Here is an 18,457-nt window from a genome sequence, read left to right on the forward strand (position 1 = left end):
TTAGTTTTGTATTGAGAAATATATTTCATGTAGGTGAAATACTCATTTAGTAAAGGCTTAAAAACTACAGCCAAGGGGCTGAAACACCTTGTTACACTGAAAAAAAAGTAACATACAGTGTAAGAAATAACAATGCAAGGCTGTTTTACTGGTATTTATGGGACTGGTTTAATATTAACATTTTCTGTTTTCAGTAGTTCAATGAAGAGCACTGACTATAAGAAATTACTGTCTACAGGAAGCATGCTGCTTAAAGCAAAACTGGGAGGTGTGCAGAAATTTGCTAGAGTATCTGAGCCAAGCCTTAAGGAATTTTGATTGCCGGTAAGAAACCAACATTGTATAAAAAAAAAAGGTGTTCAATGTGCTTTAAGTTCTTTTTGTTATTTAGTCTCTTCAAACTGCATTTTATGATTAATTGAAAATGATCTACGTTTTGGAATCATCTTAGCTACGAATGTATATTTAGTGGAAAAACTGTATAATGTGAGTGTCACTCCTAATCTACCACTTATCAAGCATGTTAGTGGCGCTTAGTAATTTAGTTTTTTTTTTAATTTGAGTCACTTTTGAAAAAGTATCTTGAAATGATCTTCATTTTAGGCTACAAAACATTAGATGTCATGTAATCTTTTTGTTTATTCAAACTTGTGTGCTTGTTTCCAGCATTTGCAAAGTTTGGTGTGCCAGCCGTAACAAAAGGAGTGAAAGTTTTTGATAGTTCAGGGACTGAATTGGATGATGATATATTTGAGGATATAGTAACAGATCCCTCAACTGGGGTACTAACCATCAAATATGAAAAAGGTTTGTTTGAGTGATGTGTGTTTCACTGGATGTCATTTTTTAGTATCATTATTACATTGCTTATTAAAAAGAGTTTATAAAATGTGTCTATGGAGGGACCATGTAAACTCATTTGTTTTGCTCCTGTTTTTGAGGTCTGGAAACAGCTGCTGCAGAAGTGTCTCCTGAGCTGTCCCAGTTATCATTGCCACATTCATCAGATTCACAGGGTACGGTCATCCTTTCAGACAGCCCTTTTAGGAAACGTCAGAAGCTGGATGCAGAAGCTAAGCAAGTAAGAGTTAGCAGATTTCCACATTCTTCTAACAGTGTCATTTTTGTTTGTAGTTTAAGTGTTCTGAACTGCAGTGGTTATATCAACATGTAGAATGTTTTTTTATTGTGTTTTCCAGTTGGTGGAATCGATTCTCACCAACAAACCTGGTGGAGAATGTATAATAAATGAATACAATCGGACCAAGTCTCTGGTGTCTGAAACCAGAAGAAAAACATACTGGTCAACATACTGGTAGCTGACTTGACAGAAAAAAATGGGTAATTTATTTCTGGCCCTGTGATTTTACTATTATTTTAAATCTCTATGAATTCCAGGGAAGCTGACTAGTTCTTTTCCTTTTGATCTTGCAGTACATCACCACCACGGCAGGTAAAAGAAATGTATGCCAGAGGAATTGTAACCTTTTTCTCTTACCTCAGTGGCCCGTACTCCAAAAATGGCTATGTAAGTAGCTCATAGTAATAACTGATACAACCAAAATCACGTTTAAACATTTTAAATCCTGCTAAAATGTATGTCCTTATCAACTCTTCATTGTTACATAACTTATTTTGTTTATTCATTTATCAGTGTCTGTACATGTCACTCTCCAAGGAACATTATTATGATGGCGAGGGTGGCACTGGGTACTTGGCCTGGAGGATTAAAGCCATACAGAGATGCACTGCTAAAGGGAGGCGATTATCATCTAGAGGTAACATTTATAATTCAGTGGAAATACATAATACTGTTCCACATTGTGGTTCTTTATTAATAATGGTTATTAAATGTTGTTATTAGTTTTGATAAAGCTGTATTTCATATTGTCTAGCACCAGGAGATGGATCATCGAGTGAAGACCAGTGTGGTGGACCAACTGTCAGACGAGAGTTGCGGTTTGTTACAGAGAAGTTACTGAGTGAGGATGAGTGCAAGGAAGCAATCTCTCTGATGAACAATTCAGCTGATGAAGACACAGTCACAACATGGTCCTTGACCTCCTGCTGTCAAGCAACATACTGTCTGTTTTTCCACGTTTCAAAGATATCAAAGGCTTGGTGAATATTTGTCATTACTTTGACAATGTAAACACACTTTAATATTTTATAGAAAGCAGATATAATTCTCTATTCTCTATCCCTGTTACAGATCGAACAGGATTTTGTACTGATGTTTGGTGAGGATGTATCAGGCAGGTTGCTGGAGAGGTGGCCAACAACATTCAAAAGAAGGATTATCCAACAAGGCGGAAACCTTCCTTCTACCAGTGACCTGGAAGAACTCTTGCTGGCAGCTGACTCTCCTGAGGATGCCACTGAGGTTAATGCTGACATTGGTGAGCTGTTGTTTCTTTGATTAGCACATTCAAAGCATATATAATGTTTGTCACAGAACAGTTATCCTTTTTGTCTTTTGGGTCTACTCAAACATTTTATCAATGCATTGAAATATATTGTTGATGATGATTCAACTTTATTAAAAACAAATAATTTTTGCAGGCTGGGACAGTGACCTCTCAGCAATTCTATTGCTATTACATCTGATTCCACCATCTGGCCAGGGTCGGAAGAGACCAGGAAAGGTGTCAGCTTCTCAAGCAGAAAGGCGTCTTGTGGTCTTCAAGAAGGTTTGTGTTTCTTTTCTATTTTTATGTTATGAATTACCAATTTAAGAAACATTTGATTCTTATTGCCTGTCTGTATTTGTCTTTTCAGACTGGAACAAATATCCAAAAGCACCTTGATGCCATCACTACCAGCACTCAACCCTACCTCCTGGCTGTTGGGGTGAAAAAGAATGACATCCACCGGTTTTTCATTATTCTTGACAAGAATGCCATACCATGCAAGTCTACCTCTTCACTTGGTGCTTTTGATGAACTGTTTAAAGCACATTTTGTGTTTGGCACATCTTACAACACTATGCTTCACAACATGTACACGTTCATCCAAACCACAGGTTTTAGAAAATATTTAAATACCAAACACCTTAACTATTTTGACCAACAGGCTGACACTGATGTTAATCTACAGCATGATGTGGCAGTTAAAGAAATTAGCACTATAGGGGACGTGATGTCAACTAATGTAGAAGAAACACCCACAACATCTGAAAAGGTCAAATAAGAGCACTTTGGATATGTGTGCCTCTGCTGTTGCACAGCTACTGTGAGCCAATCTACTTTGAATAGTTTTGTCTCCTCAATGGAGGAAGTGTTTTTTGAGATTCATACTCAGGCTAAAGATGCAGCCTTACAGAGTGTACCTTTACAGTACACCACAAGTAAAAATAAATATAATAGTAATAAAATAAAGCATTGGGAGTCCTTTAGCCTGGAAAGATTAGCTTTAGGACCAGGAAAGATGGTGACACTTGGAGAGCTGGAAGAAGGTCCAGAAATTGCTTGGAGCTGTGTTGTCTACCAGTTTGTTTTCAGCTAAGTGGATAACAACACGGTATAGAGTACCGCCCTGACTTTATCATCTGTACAGATGTAGTGTCTGAGATTCCGGTTTTTTGTAAGATCAAAAGTACTGTTGTGAAAGATGGCATTGTATTGCTCTGTGGAAAACTGATGGAAACCCTGTGTTTTGATGACCATTATCATGCATTTAGGGTCAGACTGCATCCCAATATGGTGCTGAAGATGTTGAACATAAATGAGCTGTGTTGCTTCTTCAAATCAAGTATGGCATTTCAGATTCCTCCCTGTATGTCGTTCCATATTGCCGTTTTATGCTGAACTAATTCATTGTTTTAAAGTGTTTTATACACTACATGAGATGTTTTTATATTTTGAGCCTGACATAAAAATAAAGCTGTTAAATGTATTATCTAGTTGTGGTTTTTGCTCACTTGTTTTATATGTAAAAGCATTATTAAAAACCAGGTTTTCATGCTGCAAAACAGTGAATTGTGTGTAAAGGTAACACTACAGGAAGAGTTTTAGTAACATTATTTGGTGTAAAATTAATTACAAATTTTACTCTATGGGAGCTAATTTTTCACTAGAGATTAGTGTATGAATAACACAGTATAGAGTAACATCAACTCCCATCAGAGTTCTTTGAACCCCCAGTGTTAATTTCAAATAACACAATTCAGTGTTAAAAATCAGTGGGATTTTACTCAAATAGAGTTAATTTATCACTAGAATAGAGTAAATAATATGACACTACTAGTAGTGTTAAGTTGATTTAACACTATGCGGTGTTACTCTGTTAAATTTTTACTCTGTTTAGAGTTAAATTTACTCTAAAATTTTAACACTATAGAAAGAGTTGATTTAACACCAATTCTGAATGGAACCAAATAGACTCGGAAACAGTGTTAAATTTAACTCTAAGTGTTAGTTTGACACTGCAAATTTTACTGTGTACCCCTGATTAATGTATGACCTGGTAGTAAATATGTTCGAAGGTCACCTAGGCAACTGGAGGCTGGAAAGTCTGCAAATGACAAGCCATCAGCTTCAAAACAATGTGCAGTGAACAAATCAGTTTTATGTATTAGCGTCACTTTTCAGACCTGGAAACTATGTCCAACCTTTATATACAGTCTGTTTCTAGCATGCACATTAACATGTGTTATTTCAAAGCACCCCAAACCCAAGTACAGCTTCACTGGTGATGCTTTTATAACACTATGGAACCAAAGTTGATTTGAAATGTATATGTGCAGGGAGGTCTACTTAAGAAATATAAGACATCCCAAAATGCATTTTCTCGTTAACATCCTATAACTCTTCGTCATGCATGAGAGGCCAGGTGTGATCAGGTAATGGTTCAGCCTACTTGTAAAAAAACCAAAAAGAATTCTGCATTTCTATGGTGTATGTGGTGCATGTGTGTGATATGTTTTTTATTCCTACCCTCAACATCAGCTGTTGCATTAGTATGAAAAAAGAACACATGTTTAAAATTTAGGAATACATGAAAATTTAGTGTGCGCTCTTTTATCTTTGTGAAGAAATAAAATCGTATTACTCTGGATTTAGTTACGGTCACAAATAAGTATCAAACCAAGTCTTTCAAATATTACATTTTTCCTGAGAAAGTAAATAGAAATTTGAGAAATTAATAAAAATGTGCTCTGTGGTTATAACAGTTGAAAGAGGTGGCTCATTGATGGGCATACCTCTTCTATTGTTCTTTTGGCTGATGCCTTATCCACAAGATGTCAACACATGGATCTGTATATTTGATTTGGCATACGGTATTCTTACACCAGAAGCTCTTCCTGATAGAACCCTCCCAAGGGATCCTTCACATATTAGGCGAATGTGATGCAAGAATGTGGCAAGAATGTGGTTGATGGTTCCCATATGCAGGACTAATGCATTAATAACAAGAAAGACAAATACTTAAAAACCAAAAAGCAACTGTGGACCTGAAACTGCACAACTCAGATCTTTGCATCTCCTTAATGAAACATTTCATTGGGAATAATTAACCCCTATTCCTCCAGCCTATCGTCCTCCATCGCTCAGTATTTCTCTCATTTTTTCACGCCTTCTTTGCACTCTTGACGGACCAGCAGCTGAGAGAGGAAATTACAATGTTCTTTCCCTGTCTTGCTTTCACGCTTGGCTCTCTACGCTTGCTTCCTGGCACAATCGGTCAAGCACTTGGTTCTTTCTGTTGACATGAGTCACAATAACCACACACATACACCACATGGACTGAATGTATCATTGACTCGTGCTCGGACTGACTAACCCGGGGGATTGTCTTGTGTTCTCTCCAGGTGGTGGGTTATCGTGTGAAAGCGCAAGACATCAGCTCATTTGCGGTGTCAAATGAGCTGATGTCATTTTTACACCACCCTTACTACTGTGAGAAAATACAGAAGTATACCCTTTGACAAATTAACAAGTCCAGGATGAGTCTAAGTGTTAAAACAAAGTCACACTCTTTATTAAGACTGATTGCTCTTTCTGAAAATAGGTTAAATCTGCTGACCTTCTGCGGGCTAATATAGAAAAACTCTAGACAAATAAAACCATCTTCACACCATCTAAACTACAGAAACACAACCTCTCAGTCATTCACCTCAGCTGTATAGGTACTGTGTCATGACATATGTCAGTCAATCTTTGCACTTTCCTTTTTCTGTGTTTTCTCTGATGTATCACTCTTTAGCGTTGAATGCATGCCCAATCACTGAACTTCATTTTGGATGATCCCGCAAAATGTAGAAAGAATCTGTTTCACCGTGGCTTGTTAAAATAATACATCCACAGTTTGGTGATAAAGATTTGACAAACAAAACGCGATATTAATCTTGATGTTAGGAGGTAAACCAACCTTTCAGGAATGTGACTGACTTTTCTGGGATTGAATCCATTCTGCTCTGGATTACAAAAATCAATATGTAGTCTCACTCCTTGGGACTGTGTTGGTGTTTGCATTCCTGTCAGAGTGAGGAGGCTGCAGTCTGGCACCTGCCTCCTTCGTCCTGCAACATAACTTCAAGGACATCACATCACAAGGGAGCCCGGAGGGAGGCATCATGATGTATCACTACAGTGAGTATCACATCTATCCCATCTGAGGTGAAGTAAAACGCTTTATGTTTCACTGCGAAACCTAAAGAGTAATAACACTGCCAGTTTCCTCATCAGTAGCTTACCAGTGTGTGAATATACTGGATTGTGTGAGTGTCGGCTTGGGGCTATTCTTTCTGAAAGTAATCCGCGACAGATGGACCTTGAAGGATATTTACTTGCTTAATACTGGTTTGACATTTTGGGAAATGGGGTATCCTTATTCATGTTATTGTTTAGTGTTAGATGAAGGTACAGATGCCTAGTACTTCTGAAGCTCACAAACTAGTATTATTTCCTTTGTTCACACAATAACTGAATGTGACAAAGTGCGCTATTTCTTACCTGAAACAATGAATTTCTTCATTTTTTCTTTGGTTTTGTAAGTGGTTTGGTTTTTTTCATGTCTTTAATCTAATCTAACTGGTCCATGATGTAGTTTAAAAGCTGATAGTCAAACATAAAAGGGTTATCAATCGTTTCATCTAAAGTCAGCAAGGGCTGTTACATCATCACCTTAATAATTTAGTATTTTGCTGGTAAAAACAAAGCTTCTATCTATTTTCAGTACACACATGCTTATATTTGGCTGTCTATCTTTGTGAGGATATTTGGTGACGTAATTTAATACTAGCCCATTATCCCAACAATACAACTACAAGAGTTAGCATAAACCTAATTCTAACCTGGACCCGAGAAAAACCTGTAACCCTGAAACAGGCCTTTGAAGAGAGTGTGAAAAAGTGAGGACCAACTCACTCAAAATGGTCTAGAACCTCAACCTGGTCCTCACTATAATAGCTAAACAAGTAAACACAAATGTGTTTGACCTTGACTAAAGTTCATGAGGTGAAAGACGTTTTTCTGACCTAAAAGAAAGTCTGATAACTCTAAAAAGGAACTGCATGTATATCTGTAATCATGCATTTTTCTCCTTTGCAGCAGAAAAAATATCTCAGGTAGTATTTTAATTCGAAGCAGCTTATTTTTGTGCCATCATCACACAGTCAAAAAAAAAAATCTATTGTGAGAATTCTTTAGTTAGCGTTAGGTTGGTGTTCAAGCCTTACTCGAGTGAAGTTTTGCTGTCTAAAGCATTTCTGGAAAATTCTCTCAGTCTTTGTCAACTGAATTAATAAATAAAGCAGGTGGACCAATCTGAAGAACAATTTATTGACATTAATCTGAACAAGTGTGCTATACATAACATTTGGTTTGGAAAGAAGCGCATGCACTCGTGCAAAGAGCGTAGGTCCTTGACTTTTCTTTTAAGAAGAGCAATGATCCATTTGAGAATGAGCTTTTTCCCTTTGAGTGCATCTGGACAGACTCGTTGTGTCTCCTCCTTCTCCATCCTTCTCAGCCCTACCCTCCCTTGATCGCTTACAGCTCTCCGCCCTCAAAGTATTGACAACGCGAGGCGCACGGCGCACAGCGTGGACTTGGAGATGTCTTGGCAGTTACGCACGACGCCACGATAAACACGAAAGCCTCCTTCAGACGGACAGGGCACTTTGAAGCCGATCTGGAATTACTTGCAACTTTTGATTCCCAAACCACTTTTTTCCACCCTTGTGTCTTTTCAGTACGTTTTACTCCTCGTTTCTTCCCTCTTCACAATATATCAGCAACGGATCTAAACGACTTATCTTTTTTATTATTTCCATTAGAAGAACAGAAACGATGTAAACCGCTTGGGGGGGAAACGAACTCAGTTGAGCAGTATCTTTTTACAGAGTACAGACAGAGAGGATGATTCCGCCGGCCAGCACAATTCAGGACGAAAGTGGGGGCAAAGAGGACGAACGGGACCAGAATGAGACACCCAAATCCCCGACGGCGAACGCCAGCCAGCAAGAAAGCAAGGTAGGACTATCCCGTTGTTGTTGTTGTTTTCTTCTTTACCACGAAAATGTTTTTCACTGCACGCCAGTGCAACTCTGAAAAGGAAATTAAGCAGGCTAAAAAAAACTTATTTTAATACGAGATTTAAATGGGCTCAATTGGGATGAGCTCCCAGAAAGAAGACCGCACATTTCCTCCTCCTTTAAATGACCGATAACACACTGATAAAACATCCTAAAACAACCTGATGTGATTAGATTTAAGGAAGCCATAACAAATAATACGAGCTGTAGCTTACAACTGGGAGACAAACCACGAAGATAACGAGGTTAAACAGAAGATAACGCTGAGATCAGTTTAAACTCACAGCAGCAGCTCACATGCTCTCTGTGGTTTTATATGAGAAGTGTACTGTGGTGTTTTTCTTTGGAGGAGATAATAGAGAATAACCTGCTTAGTCCAGCTCTTGTGGGTACTGGTTTACATCAAGCATGGAAAGGTTATTTAAATTAAAACTGAATTAAAAACGGGAAACAATATGGTCTTAAAAATATGTGCATTTTCATAAATAAATAAAAGGCACATGGCTTGGACTTTCTACTTGGAAATGAGGCTGTGTGATAGAGTTGGCAGCTGCCTCTGGCGTTTTACCATCTAAGTGGGTCACATGTTGACCCCCAGACTACTACATTTAGCAGTACAATATTGGACTACTGATCATGGCAGTGGATAGCTGTGACAGCTCTTCCCACCACGACTCCCTTGCTGGGCAGATGAATCTCATGCTCCGTCTCCTTCTGACAGCGAGGTTGTGGTTTTTGTATGATCAAGTTGTTGTTCAGTTTTCTTAGTTTCAGCTGAAACATTTCAGCATGGGAACTCGTACTTTGGCACGTTTCGCTGGATATTTCAGCAGACTCCTGGCTGACTTTATGCAATTTCCAAGCTTCTGCCAAACAACCAGACTCACTTCCAGCATCATAGGTGATTTGTCATAGAGCAAAAAAGGCATTTAAAGAAAGTGTTTTAATTTTCTTACAGTCATGATAAGTAGAATAAATTCCTCAGAAGGCTGAACAAGTTTACAACCATTAAGTAAAGTTGTGTTTGTGTTTTTATCCCTCCTTTAAGAATACTGTGAGGCCTGAACATCAAAAGCGCAAGGTGAGCCTCCACTCTTGTGCAAACTGGCGCATACTGCTGATATCAGTCCGTCAGAAGAGTCATGATTGCATGTGAATAAAAGTTGTTCACTCCACAACTTTTATTCCTCTTAACGAAGTCAGTGCCAACCAGGTTAAGTCCATCTTCACCCATATTTTTAGAGGGCACTCTTTGTTTAAGCTGCATCGTATTTGAAGTCATTTGAGTTATAATCCCATGTGATAAATGGCTTTGGCGGATTGTGTTGCAGTGCTCCACCCAGCCCCCATTAACCCTCCCTGCTAACAGAGAGCTGAGAACTCATAGAGATTTGGCGCCATCGAAATACAGCATGAGCTCCTCCATGCATGCACACATGCCTTCACTGTGCTTTATTTTATATACATTAAAGCCACAGTAGAGCAAAAAAGAGGGCCTTTATCATCACACATCATCACACATTTACCGGTAGAAATAGGTTTTCCATCTACTTTTACTACTGTTTTTCTTTTCATGGATCAGCAGGAAAACAGCTGTAACAGGTTGCAGGAGGATGTATTTGTTCTGTAGGTTCATGCTTCTGTGTGTATGCGTTCATGCGTGGGTGATGATGACAGAGAAAGGGTCTAAAATTGATTGTTTCCAGATTGACTTGCAGGACTGATTGATCTTCACCATAACAAAGCCGCAATGATAAGCACTCTAAGCAATTTGTGCAGGCATGTTCACAAAAATGACAAGCGCAGAAACAATGCACCACGTATGACTGCGTCTGCGTGCTTTGCAACAAACACCAAAGAGGACGAATAAATGCTCAGAGGTGTTTACAAAAGGCGGATGTAAAGACGAGTCGGTGCTGTGAGAGAGAATCATTAGGAGTCTTTCCCGACCTATCAGAAAACATAATCTATTTTTCAATCGGGGATTTATAGCCACACACCAGCCTGGAAGCTGAACCATAAAATCACATTAGAGTGGCTTAGCAATTCTTTATTATGTGTCTGAGCCCAGATTTGAGTGGGTTTCAGGGGTACACACACTGGTTAAATTAAATGATTTGTCAGCGTGGAGCATTATGAATAGCGTTACTGTAAAGGAGAAGCATAATGAGATTGATAGAGGCTGCTGCCAGAAATGACAGCACAGTGTGTGAGGAATGGTGTTAATGTGATACACTGGCCTAACCAGAAAATCACATTACCCTCCCAGGTAGGGAACCTGGAAGGTTTTCTACTGAAAGGTGATAAGTTGAGACCACGGTAATAGTCATGTTATCGGGCATCAGTGAATGAGATTTGCCTGACGGTTATTGCAGTAATGGACTTGGTCACTCAAAGATTTTCTGTCTCCTCATTTTCTCTCAAGCAGTCTGTCTTTTTCTCTTCTTTGCTCCACTTTTCTTGAACTCATCCTCTCCTGTTTCAGCTGCAAAGACTCAAACGCTCCCTGTCCTTCAAGACCAAGAGCGTCCGCAGCAAGAGCGCCGACAACTTCTTCCGGAACAGCAGCGAAAACAAGACGGAGCTCCTCTCAGACGTGAGCAGCAGCACGGGCCATCTTTGCAACATTGGGATGGCCCCGCCGCACAACACCAACCTCCCCATTCCTCCAGTTCCTCCGGCTATTCCCTGCGCTCCTCCTCCCACGTCGCGCTCACAACCACGCAACCCGATGCAGTTAGACTCAGCAGGACACTGCTTCATGGAGCACATCTTTAAGAAGCCCACGTTCTGCGACGTCTGCAACCACATGATTGTAGGTAGGGGTAAAAGCACTGCTCTCCTTCATCATAACATCAAACACAGCTGAGAAGGCAAATGCCTGATCATCCAATGAGCCCTGCAATCATATCGTGAGGAAAAACCTTTTAATAATGAGCTCTCCACTAGGTGTTCTTCCACCAGAGAAACATGCATTAAAGTGTGCGAAGGGTTGAACGCAACGTGACATGTGGATTTATGCTCCATTATCCAGTATGAATAGTTGGCAAAGCTCTAAAACACACACCATGAGTATCTAAACAACAAAAAAAAGACAATTGCACACCTGACACTGAGCATCTGACTTAATCTGTTGACACGTGACCAAAGTATCTCCATCCTTCTGATTCACACACTGAGCCCAGTCCCTCCATCTGTCTGCTGGGGTGTCAGATAGCCAGCAACGTCTGCGCCAGCACAGCTACCTGTTTTCCCCTTGCCAGATGTTCTGGTTCCTTTGGCTTAACCATCACTGCTAAGGCTCTGCATCTCAGGGAGTCTGCAGTTTGATAATTACAATTTGCTCAACTAGCCCCATGGCATCATGTTTGGTAGCAGATAAGAGAGATCAGACTTCGTACCGGGAAGGTAGACATGTAAACGAGCACCTACGTTTATAATTGTAGTTATGCCATCAGTTTAATATCTTGCAAGAGTTTCTGCTTCTATTTGCGCAATTAGAAGTTGCAGTTCAAGCGCAAAAAGTACTTCATGGTTATGAGGCAGGTGGATAAATGGTGACACTGCTGCTGTGTCAAACAGTGGTCCATTCAGGGTTTTCTTACAAACCAGGCGATATTTATCATATCACTGCAGTGAAAAGAAACACGTGCACGTCTTTGATTGGTTATAAAATAGTTGTGATCAGATCAGGTACACAACCGTCACTCCATATATACAGACCATTATTCCCAGACACCCAGGTTTTTAAATATAACAAAACACATTTATGCCATTTATAAATGTCTTCATGTAAATTATGTCTCACAAGTTTTGGATGAAGGCTTCTGGACTGTCACAGTGCATAACAATTATCTGTTTGGCTGAACAGTGTAAGCATACTGCTTTTACTGTGGTTGGGATAAGATGTTGTGGTGTGGCTGATTTATAAAATGAATACCTTGTAAACGGGCAGCCTCTTGCTAGAAAGTCCAGAGAGGATATCCACTTTGGTGTTATTTTGCAATAAAGTTAAAGTCAGTACTTGATAATGAGTTTTATGAAGTTCTTACCACAGTTAAATGAATTTATATTGGAAAGTAGTTGAGTTCTACAGATTAATTTTATGATTTTAACCCGGTTTTCGCTCACATTAAAGGAAATTTAGAGGCTTTTCTTGGAGTAACACAGAATGTATCATCACCCAAAGATAGAATCCGAACAAGAGGGAAACTTTTTCTAATGTGAGGCCACAGAAAAAAACTTTTCGCAGCTTTAGCTCACATACTGCTACACATTTATGAACGTTGTAACATACGCTGGTCTGTTTTATCTGGTGTGATCGGTGAGGCGCATCCAGTGGCTTTGAATGAGACTCAGCTGGTCTGTTGGTGGTGAGGATGTGATGCTGCGCTGCCCTCTGGTCCACACATGAAAAAAAGATGCTGCCCTCGTCTTCAGTTGTCCCACCTTAATGAGAACACTATCGCTCTCTGTCTGTCCCTCCCTGTGTGTGTAATGATATGCGATGGTGTTATCAAATTCTGACTCAACATCCCAGAGTCAAAGAGCAGCACACAGGAGACAGAAGGAGAGACACTAGAGGAGGAGAAAGGTGGACTCAAACTGATTGGATTGATTATTAAATCCTAATGGTCACCCACGAGGAATGTCTCCAGGTTTATGGAGTTAGATAATCATGCAACAAGTTTTTATAACATTTTTCAAGTAAAGTTCACATTTTTATGCACTGATATCCTGTCTTGCACCTCTAAAGGTACACAAATAGTGTTGCAAGCAGATATTTGACTTTCTAACAAAATAAATGAATAAGCTGTTATAAAAAATATCACATACACTCAAAATGTAAAAATATAGCAAGGATGTGCTGTTTTTCTTTTAGACACTAGGATCAATCTAATATGAATTGTTCCTATTTCAGAAAAAAATGCCATATAAATCTATGTGTTTAGTGTATTTATGATGCACCTTCACTATTAAATAATCAGTCTAATACATGTATGCTATTATTGCGTAAGGCAGACATAAAAGAAATAAACACCCACCTTCTTCCTACTGGAGTCTTTTATTACCTCAATGCGTCAATTTCGGTGTGTCATTTAGAATAAAAATAGGTTTAATTATAGTATAGTGCTCGCTGACTCATTCATTAGGTCTACTAGATGAAGGTAAGGTAGTAGAACAAAGAGATTAATTCCTATTTGAGCAATAAAGATATTAGTTTTTAATTCATTTTTCAAAATGACCTGTATGTAAGATAGACGCCCGTTTACTTTCACGTACTGAAATTTGGATTTGCATAACATTAGATGTACTCACAGAATAACCAAGTTTCATTCTTCATGCTGGGATTTTCTGCATCAGCAAGGATCAATAAAAACAAAAGAGCTGTATTCAGTTTTCAAACCACACTTTCCTGCCACTTTAAACTTCTTCTCATTCTGTTCCATGCTTGTGTTTTCTGTCATTTATTACATAGTCTCTATGGTATGTATGGCATTTACACATACAGTACTCGTGCACTTACTATGTGAGAGTTTTGTTCGTGCTGGTGTCTGTGGCGTTTTCCGGTATTTTGTTACATTTCAGTGACACACTGCACGTCACGCACACATCTCACACGCACCATATAGCTCTTTCTGTCACCCAGGATGCAAACGGTACGTGCTGTGACATCTCTGATTCTTAATTTATCTATTTTAGTGTTAAATCCAGCAGCTGACGTTGTCCGCCCTGCCTTGAAAGTGTCTCACGCACCAGCACGCCACTAACAAAAAACCATTACCAAATGTTAAACTGCATGGGAGCCATTGGGGAAAATGTCATTGGAGAAAGTCGGATCATGAAAAGTTTAAAGACAGTTAAATGTGAACAAAAACTGATGTATTGAAGTTTGAGCATTGGCTCAAAGCGGTAATTTCAGCATCTGTCAGTTGACGGGAAGGTCATTTATTTCCTGGACCGTAGACTGTATACAAAAGATGGACATAAAGTGTGACAATTTGTCTTGTCCATGAGAGGGTAAGAGGGTGGAGCTGCGTCATTACCAGCTATTAATTAAAGCTCTTCCATAATTAATTGTGATGCTATTTTTATGCTTTTATTAAGGGATGCTGGTGAAAACCCTAAAGCAGCTATGCCTGTAACGTCACATCACTTCATGACTTAATACAATAAAATCAGATTAGCTGTGCATAAAATTCTTTGAATGAAAACTTGCTATAGATGCCAGTTGAGTAAAGGTTTTTCTGCATCTCTGTACTGGCTTAATTTTTCAGTCCCAGAGGTTTCCACGTGCTCCAGACTCTTATATCTCAGCAGTTACTGTGGCTGTTGAGATATAACAGCAACAATGTTATCTGACATTAATCAGATATGTGAATAAATAAATAAACAATGCTAACAGATACACTGAAAGGCTGCTTGATGACCGATGCTGTGGAAGAAACTAACTGCAAGTCTGCAAGTAATTGTAAAGAAAGCTTCTTGTGGTCAGAGTTTAAGAAGAAGACGAGGTGGAGGGGTTATTGTCTCAGTTAGGGTTATTTGCACGGGAAATCAGGAGGCGTGAAGTAAGGACGACGGCTTAATGGATCAATGTATGGCTGAGAGAAGGGCTGTCGGGAGGAGAGAGGAGGAAATGGAAGGAGAGAGGTTATGAGGTGAGATGAAGACGGTACAGAAAAGCTGGCAGGAGTCTTGTCCTTTACTGTACTGTAAATGAATAATAAGCTTTAATGGCAGAGTATCCACAAAAAAAAAAGAGCAAATGCCAGAGAGATCAGCACTGTCACTCAGATTCCCCGCAGCTATAATGCCTTCAAGCCCTCAATGAAAAAGCACCTATACACACACGTACACACATCCAGACTAACATCATTATCCTTCCATTACCTCAGGAGGATGGCAGTGTCACCTTCCTATATGTGCCTGCTGAAACACAGCGGTTTGTTCCCTTATTAGTTAACATGGAGGCGTCTCATTATTCCCCCATGTTGGAATGAGTCAGCTCAAACAAGCCGATCAACAACAGCTTGACAAGCGCTTAATTTGCTCCCTGTCCCAGTGCACGGACGAGAGCTTGAATCCGGATGTCTCAGAGATATCTCTCAGGGAGATCGTTTGTTGACCTGAAGGGAAATGAAACTCGAGGTGCTCGTTAAGCAACACAATCAGTTGACCTGATTTAGAGCGACCTAGAAATCGGCGCAGGTTGCTTCTCATTGCCTCCGCGTCTGTCATTGTTGTTCTGTTGTTCTGTGGCGAGGGTTCAGGGCCGGGATCGCGTTTCTCTCAGTTTCTGTCTCAGCAACTCCACCTCAGCCAAGCGACACAACAGCTTTAAATGGGAAATACAGATACTGTTTTCCACCCATTACTGAGTTTCAAGTTCCTGTCACTGCTGTCCAGATCCAAATAGCTGTGACGCCAGTTTACATTACAGCACATGAAGAGCAGGCAGAGATTTTTCCCCCTTGTTGGCTAAGTAAACTACACACAAAGAGCTTAGTTTCTTAAGCACACAGTATCTCATGTTAACAGTCCTTTTGTGGGGGGTCAAGTTTCCTCTGATTACCTCTGCTCGATGACCCCCCTCGACCCACTCGTGAAACTGAACGTGCATTTCTGAGGATGATCTGGATTGAAATCACGACATTGTTTCCTTGCCACTGTGGCGGGTCCACAGTAAACAGAAACGACACATACTGACAACACTTCTGTGAGGAAACTTGGAGCAGACAGATCATCTTATGTTGTGTCTGTTCCCTTTGATGCTCACAGAAGCACATCGATGTTTCCTTTCGCATGTCCACATTTTCACACGCACATATGAAGAGCGTGGGCCTAAGCAGGGCACGTGCTTATTGATTAATCAATGAAGAGCCAGAGCTGCATAGCTGCCAGATTCCAACTAATAGCAGCTCTGGGACTTGGAAACATTGTACTCTTTTGTTAATATGAACGAGCTCTCATAGGATATACAGTGGCTGGTTGTAAGTGATGTTTGTTTTTTTAGCGTGGTACGTGCTGTATGTCTCATACCAGTTTATTGATTTTATCTTGCCATGTTAGATTTATTACTCCACAGACTCCCCACTTATTTCATAAGAAGATAAATTAGTCTTTTTTTCATATCTTGCCTCATGTCGCTTGATGCACAGCAGTCATAATAGCTGTCCATTAGCTTAAGCACTAAAGTTATTAGCTTACCAGCTTTGATTTGGACTGATTTATCACTTTTATTGGAAAATAGGTCAAGGCTTTGGCCAGCTTACTCGTCTCTCATTTGTATCTGACTGGAATAGAGGGTAGGGGATGATAACTCTGAGCCTACAGGTAAATATGTCATATAGCTAACTTCTTTTGCCCTTGGGCAAGAATATGGTCTGTGATTGACAGTGAGGTCTTCTTCCTTCAAATGTGAAAGAAAAACATTGTTTTTTATAATGAACCAACGAAATAAGCCGGAAGTTGGGCTACGTTTGCGAAAAGCTTCACTGAAGATTAGCTGCTGCAAACTTCTGAGGATGGCAAACAGAGAAAAAAGGGCAGGAAGGGTCGGGCAAAGAACTCAAGGTGTGTGGGGCATGTAGGGATTTATAGACATACGTGCTCCTCAACTCCTAAAAATACCAATATTCCCTATTTAATGCATATCTACTGCTGGTATCTTTCTTTGTGAGGTTCATTCTGTTATACCTTTAAGACTCCGCCCTGTCCTTCTTATTTTCGTTTCTCTATCCTTCGCTCCATTTCCCTTTATTTTTCTTTTATTAATCTACACACCTGCGTGCACAAATACACACACACTCTTGCTAAATGATTGCACTTGCATCGTTGCATAACTTTCGGATCTCAAATTAATCTTCAATTATCTCATCAGCTGTGAGTCAGGCATTAATAAGTGACAGCGAACCTGCACACAGGTAGCAGTTTGACGAGCGATATTAACACGGTGGAGACACGCCTGGCTCAGTCACAGTCGGACTGATTTTTGTAGAAGTGCACGCTGTGAGTTGCATTTTGTAAATTTTTGTCCCTGTTAAAATGTTCCACATGTCATTTCACAGGTTTTTCTCAGTCCATGCTGGGAAGGGCTCCAGAAACTAGGAATAAGAGTGTAAAAACAATGAATAAATAAATGAGACGCCGTTCTGGACAATATTTTCATCTCCTCTGCTTTTTTTCTCTGTAACTTGCTGTTTGGTTGTAAGAACACAATTTGATTCCAGCTCCCGACATTGCCTCTTTGTCTGTATGTATCAGGCACAACAGCCAAGCATGTGGTGTTCCTGGCGGGAAATACGGCGAAACACGGCCTCCGCTGCAAAGCCTGCAAGATGAGCCTCCACCACAAGTGTGAGAACGGTGTTGGGCAGCAGCGTTGCATGGGAAAACTGGTAAGATGCATGATAAGACTCTTTCGGGAGACTGCGTCTCAGGAATATAATTATTGATGTCAGTACTGTGATAGCAGATCAGAACTGGCTGTCTGACCGCTTCCCAGCAGAATGTGCTTATTCAGAAATCACACTCTATGTGTGAGTGTGCAAGTACATCTGTGACCACCATCCATCCTCGTCATCCTCCTCATCATCGTTATATCATCGCTGTCTCTGTGTTAGATAATGCAACTCATCGTTTACAAAAACACTGACCTCCTCCCCTCCTCTCTCAAGTTCTGCCACGCTTCTGGACAAACGTGGTCACCGAGAGGCAGCTTCTTAAACCCACTATTGATGAAGTCACATGGGCAGGCTTTATGATGTGTTTGACATTTCAGAGTAGCGGCCTTACTTTAACACTCGGGGAACTGTGGAATTACAGGGTGGAGTGGTTATTAAGGACCTTATCTGATATTTTATGTGCTCATCTAAAGTCTGTAAAATGCAAATGGACTGCATCTATGCAGCACTTTTC

At 40.0% G+C, this 18,457-nt stretch overlaps 2 protein-coding genes across 3 annotated transcripts in view; both read left to right on the forward strand.

Moving 5' to 3' along the window:
- The first annotated feature begins 243 nt into the window (after positions 1–243).
- LOC146612408 (uncharacterized) lies at positions 244–3,189 on the forward strand. Of its 2 annotated transcripts, XM_085342347.1 has the most exons (10): positions 244–314; positions 656–807; positions 963–1,081; positions 1,200–1,341; positions 1,435–1,528; positions 1,679–1,778; positions 1,896–2,121; positions 2,213–2,399; positions 2,563–2,690; positions 2,779–3,189. In XM_085342347.1, exons 7-10 carry the CDS (start codon positions 2,050–2,052, stop codon positions 3,187–3,189), a joined length of 798 nt encoding a protein of 265 aa, XP_085198473.1. In that variant the 5' UTR covers positions 244–314; positions 656–807; positions 963–1,081; positions 1,200–1,341; positions 1,435–1,528; positions 1,679–1,778; positions 1,896–2,049. The 2 variants fall into 2 exon arrangements, with proteins under 2 accessions (XP_085198473.1, XP_085198474.1); XM_085342348.1 differs by lacking the exon at positions 244–314 and having other exon boundaries at positions 672–807; positions 954–1,081.
- Positions 3,190–8,070: 4,881 nt separating this feature from the next.
- The window catches only part of stac (SH3 and cysteine rich domain), a 30,631-nt gene continuing 20,244 nt past the window's right edge, over positions 8,071–18,457 (forward strand). The window contains exons 1-3 of the mRNA XM_085342346.1: positions 8,071–8,474; positions 11,022–11,355; positions 17,804–17,937. Coding sequence (XP_085198472.1) covers positions 8,361–8,474; positions 11,022–11,355; positions 17,804–17,937 — 582 coding nt within the window. The 5' untranslated portion in view covers positions 8,071–8,360. The remainder of the gene's footprint in view (positions 8,475–11,021; positions 11,356–17,803; positions 17,938–18,457) is intronic.

Source organism: Diplotaxodon limnothrissa, linkage group LG19, assembly GCF_057381915.1.
Source record: "Diplotaxodon limnothrissa isolate DT_005_m linkage group LG19, D_limnothrissa_male_GT1.1, whole genome shotgun sequence".
In the NCBI taxonomy this organism is placed as follows: Eukaryota; Metazoa; Chordata; class Actinopteri; order Cichliformes; family Cichlidae; genus Diplotaxodon; species Diplotaxodon limnothrissa.

Excerpts from the sequence above, each read along its gene's own strand:
- LOC146612408 (XM_085342347.1), top strand. The coding sequence starts at position 2,050 with ATGGTCCTTGACCTCCTGCTGTCAAGCAACATACTGTCTGTTTTTCCA. Across the intron at positions 2,122-2,212 it reads TCAAAGATATCAAAGGCTTG|ATCGAACAGGATTTTGTACT; the intron begins GTGAATATTTGT and ends TCCCTGTTACAG. Across the intron at positions 2,400-2,562 it reads TGAGGTTAATGCTGACATTG|GCTGGGACAGTGACCTCTCA; the intron begins GTGAGCTGTTGT and ends TAATTTTTGCAG.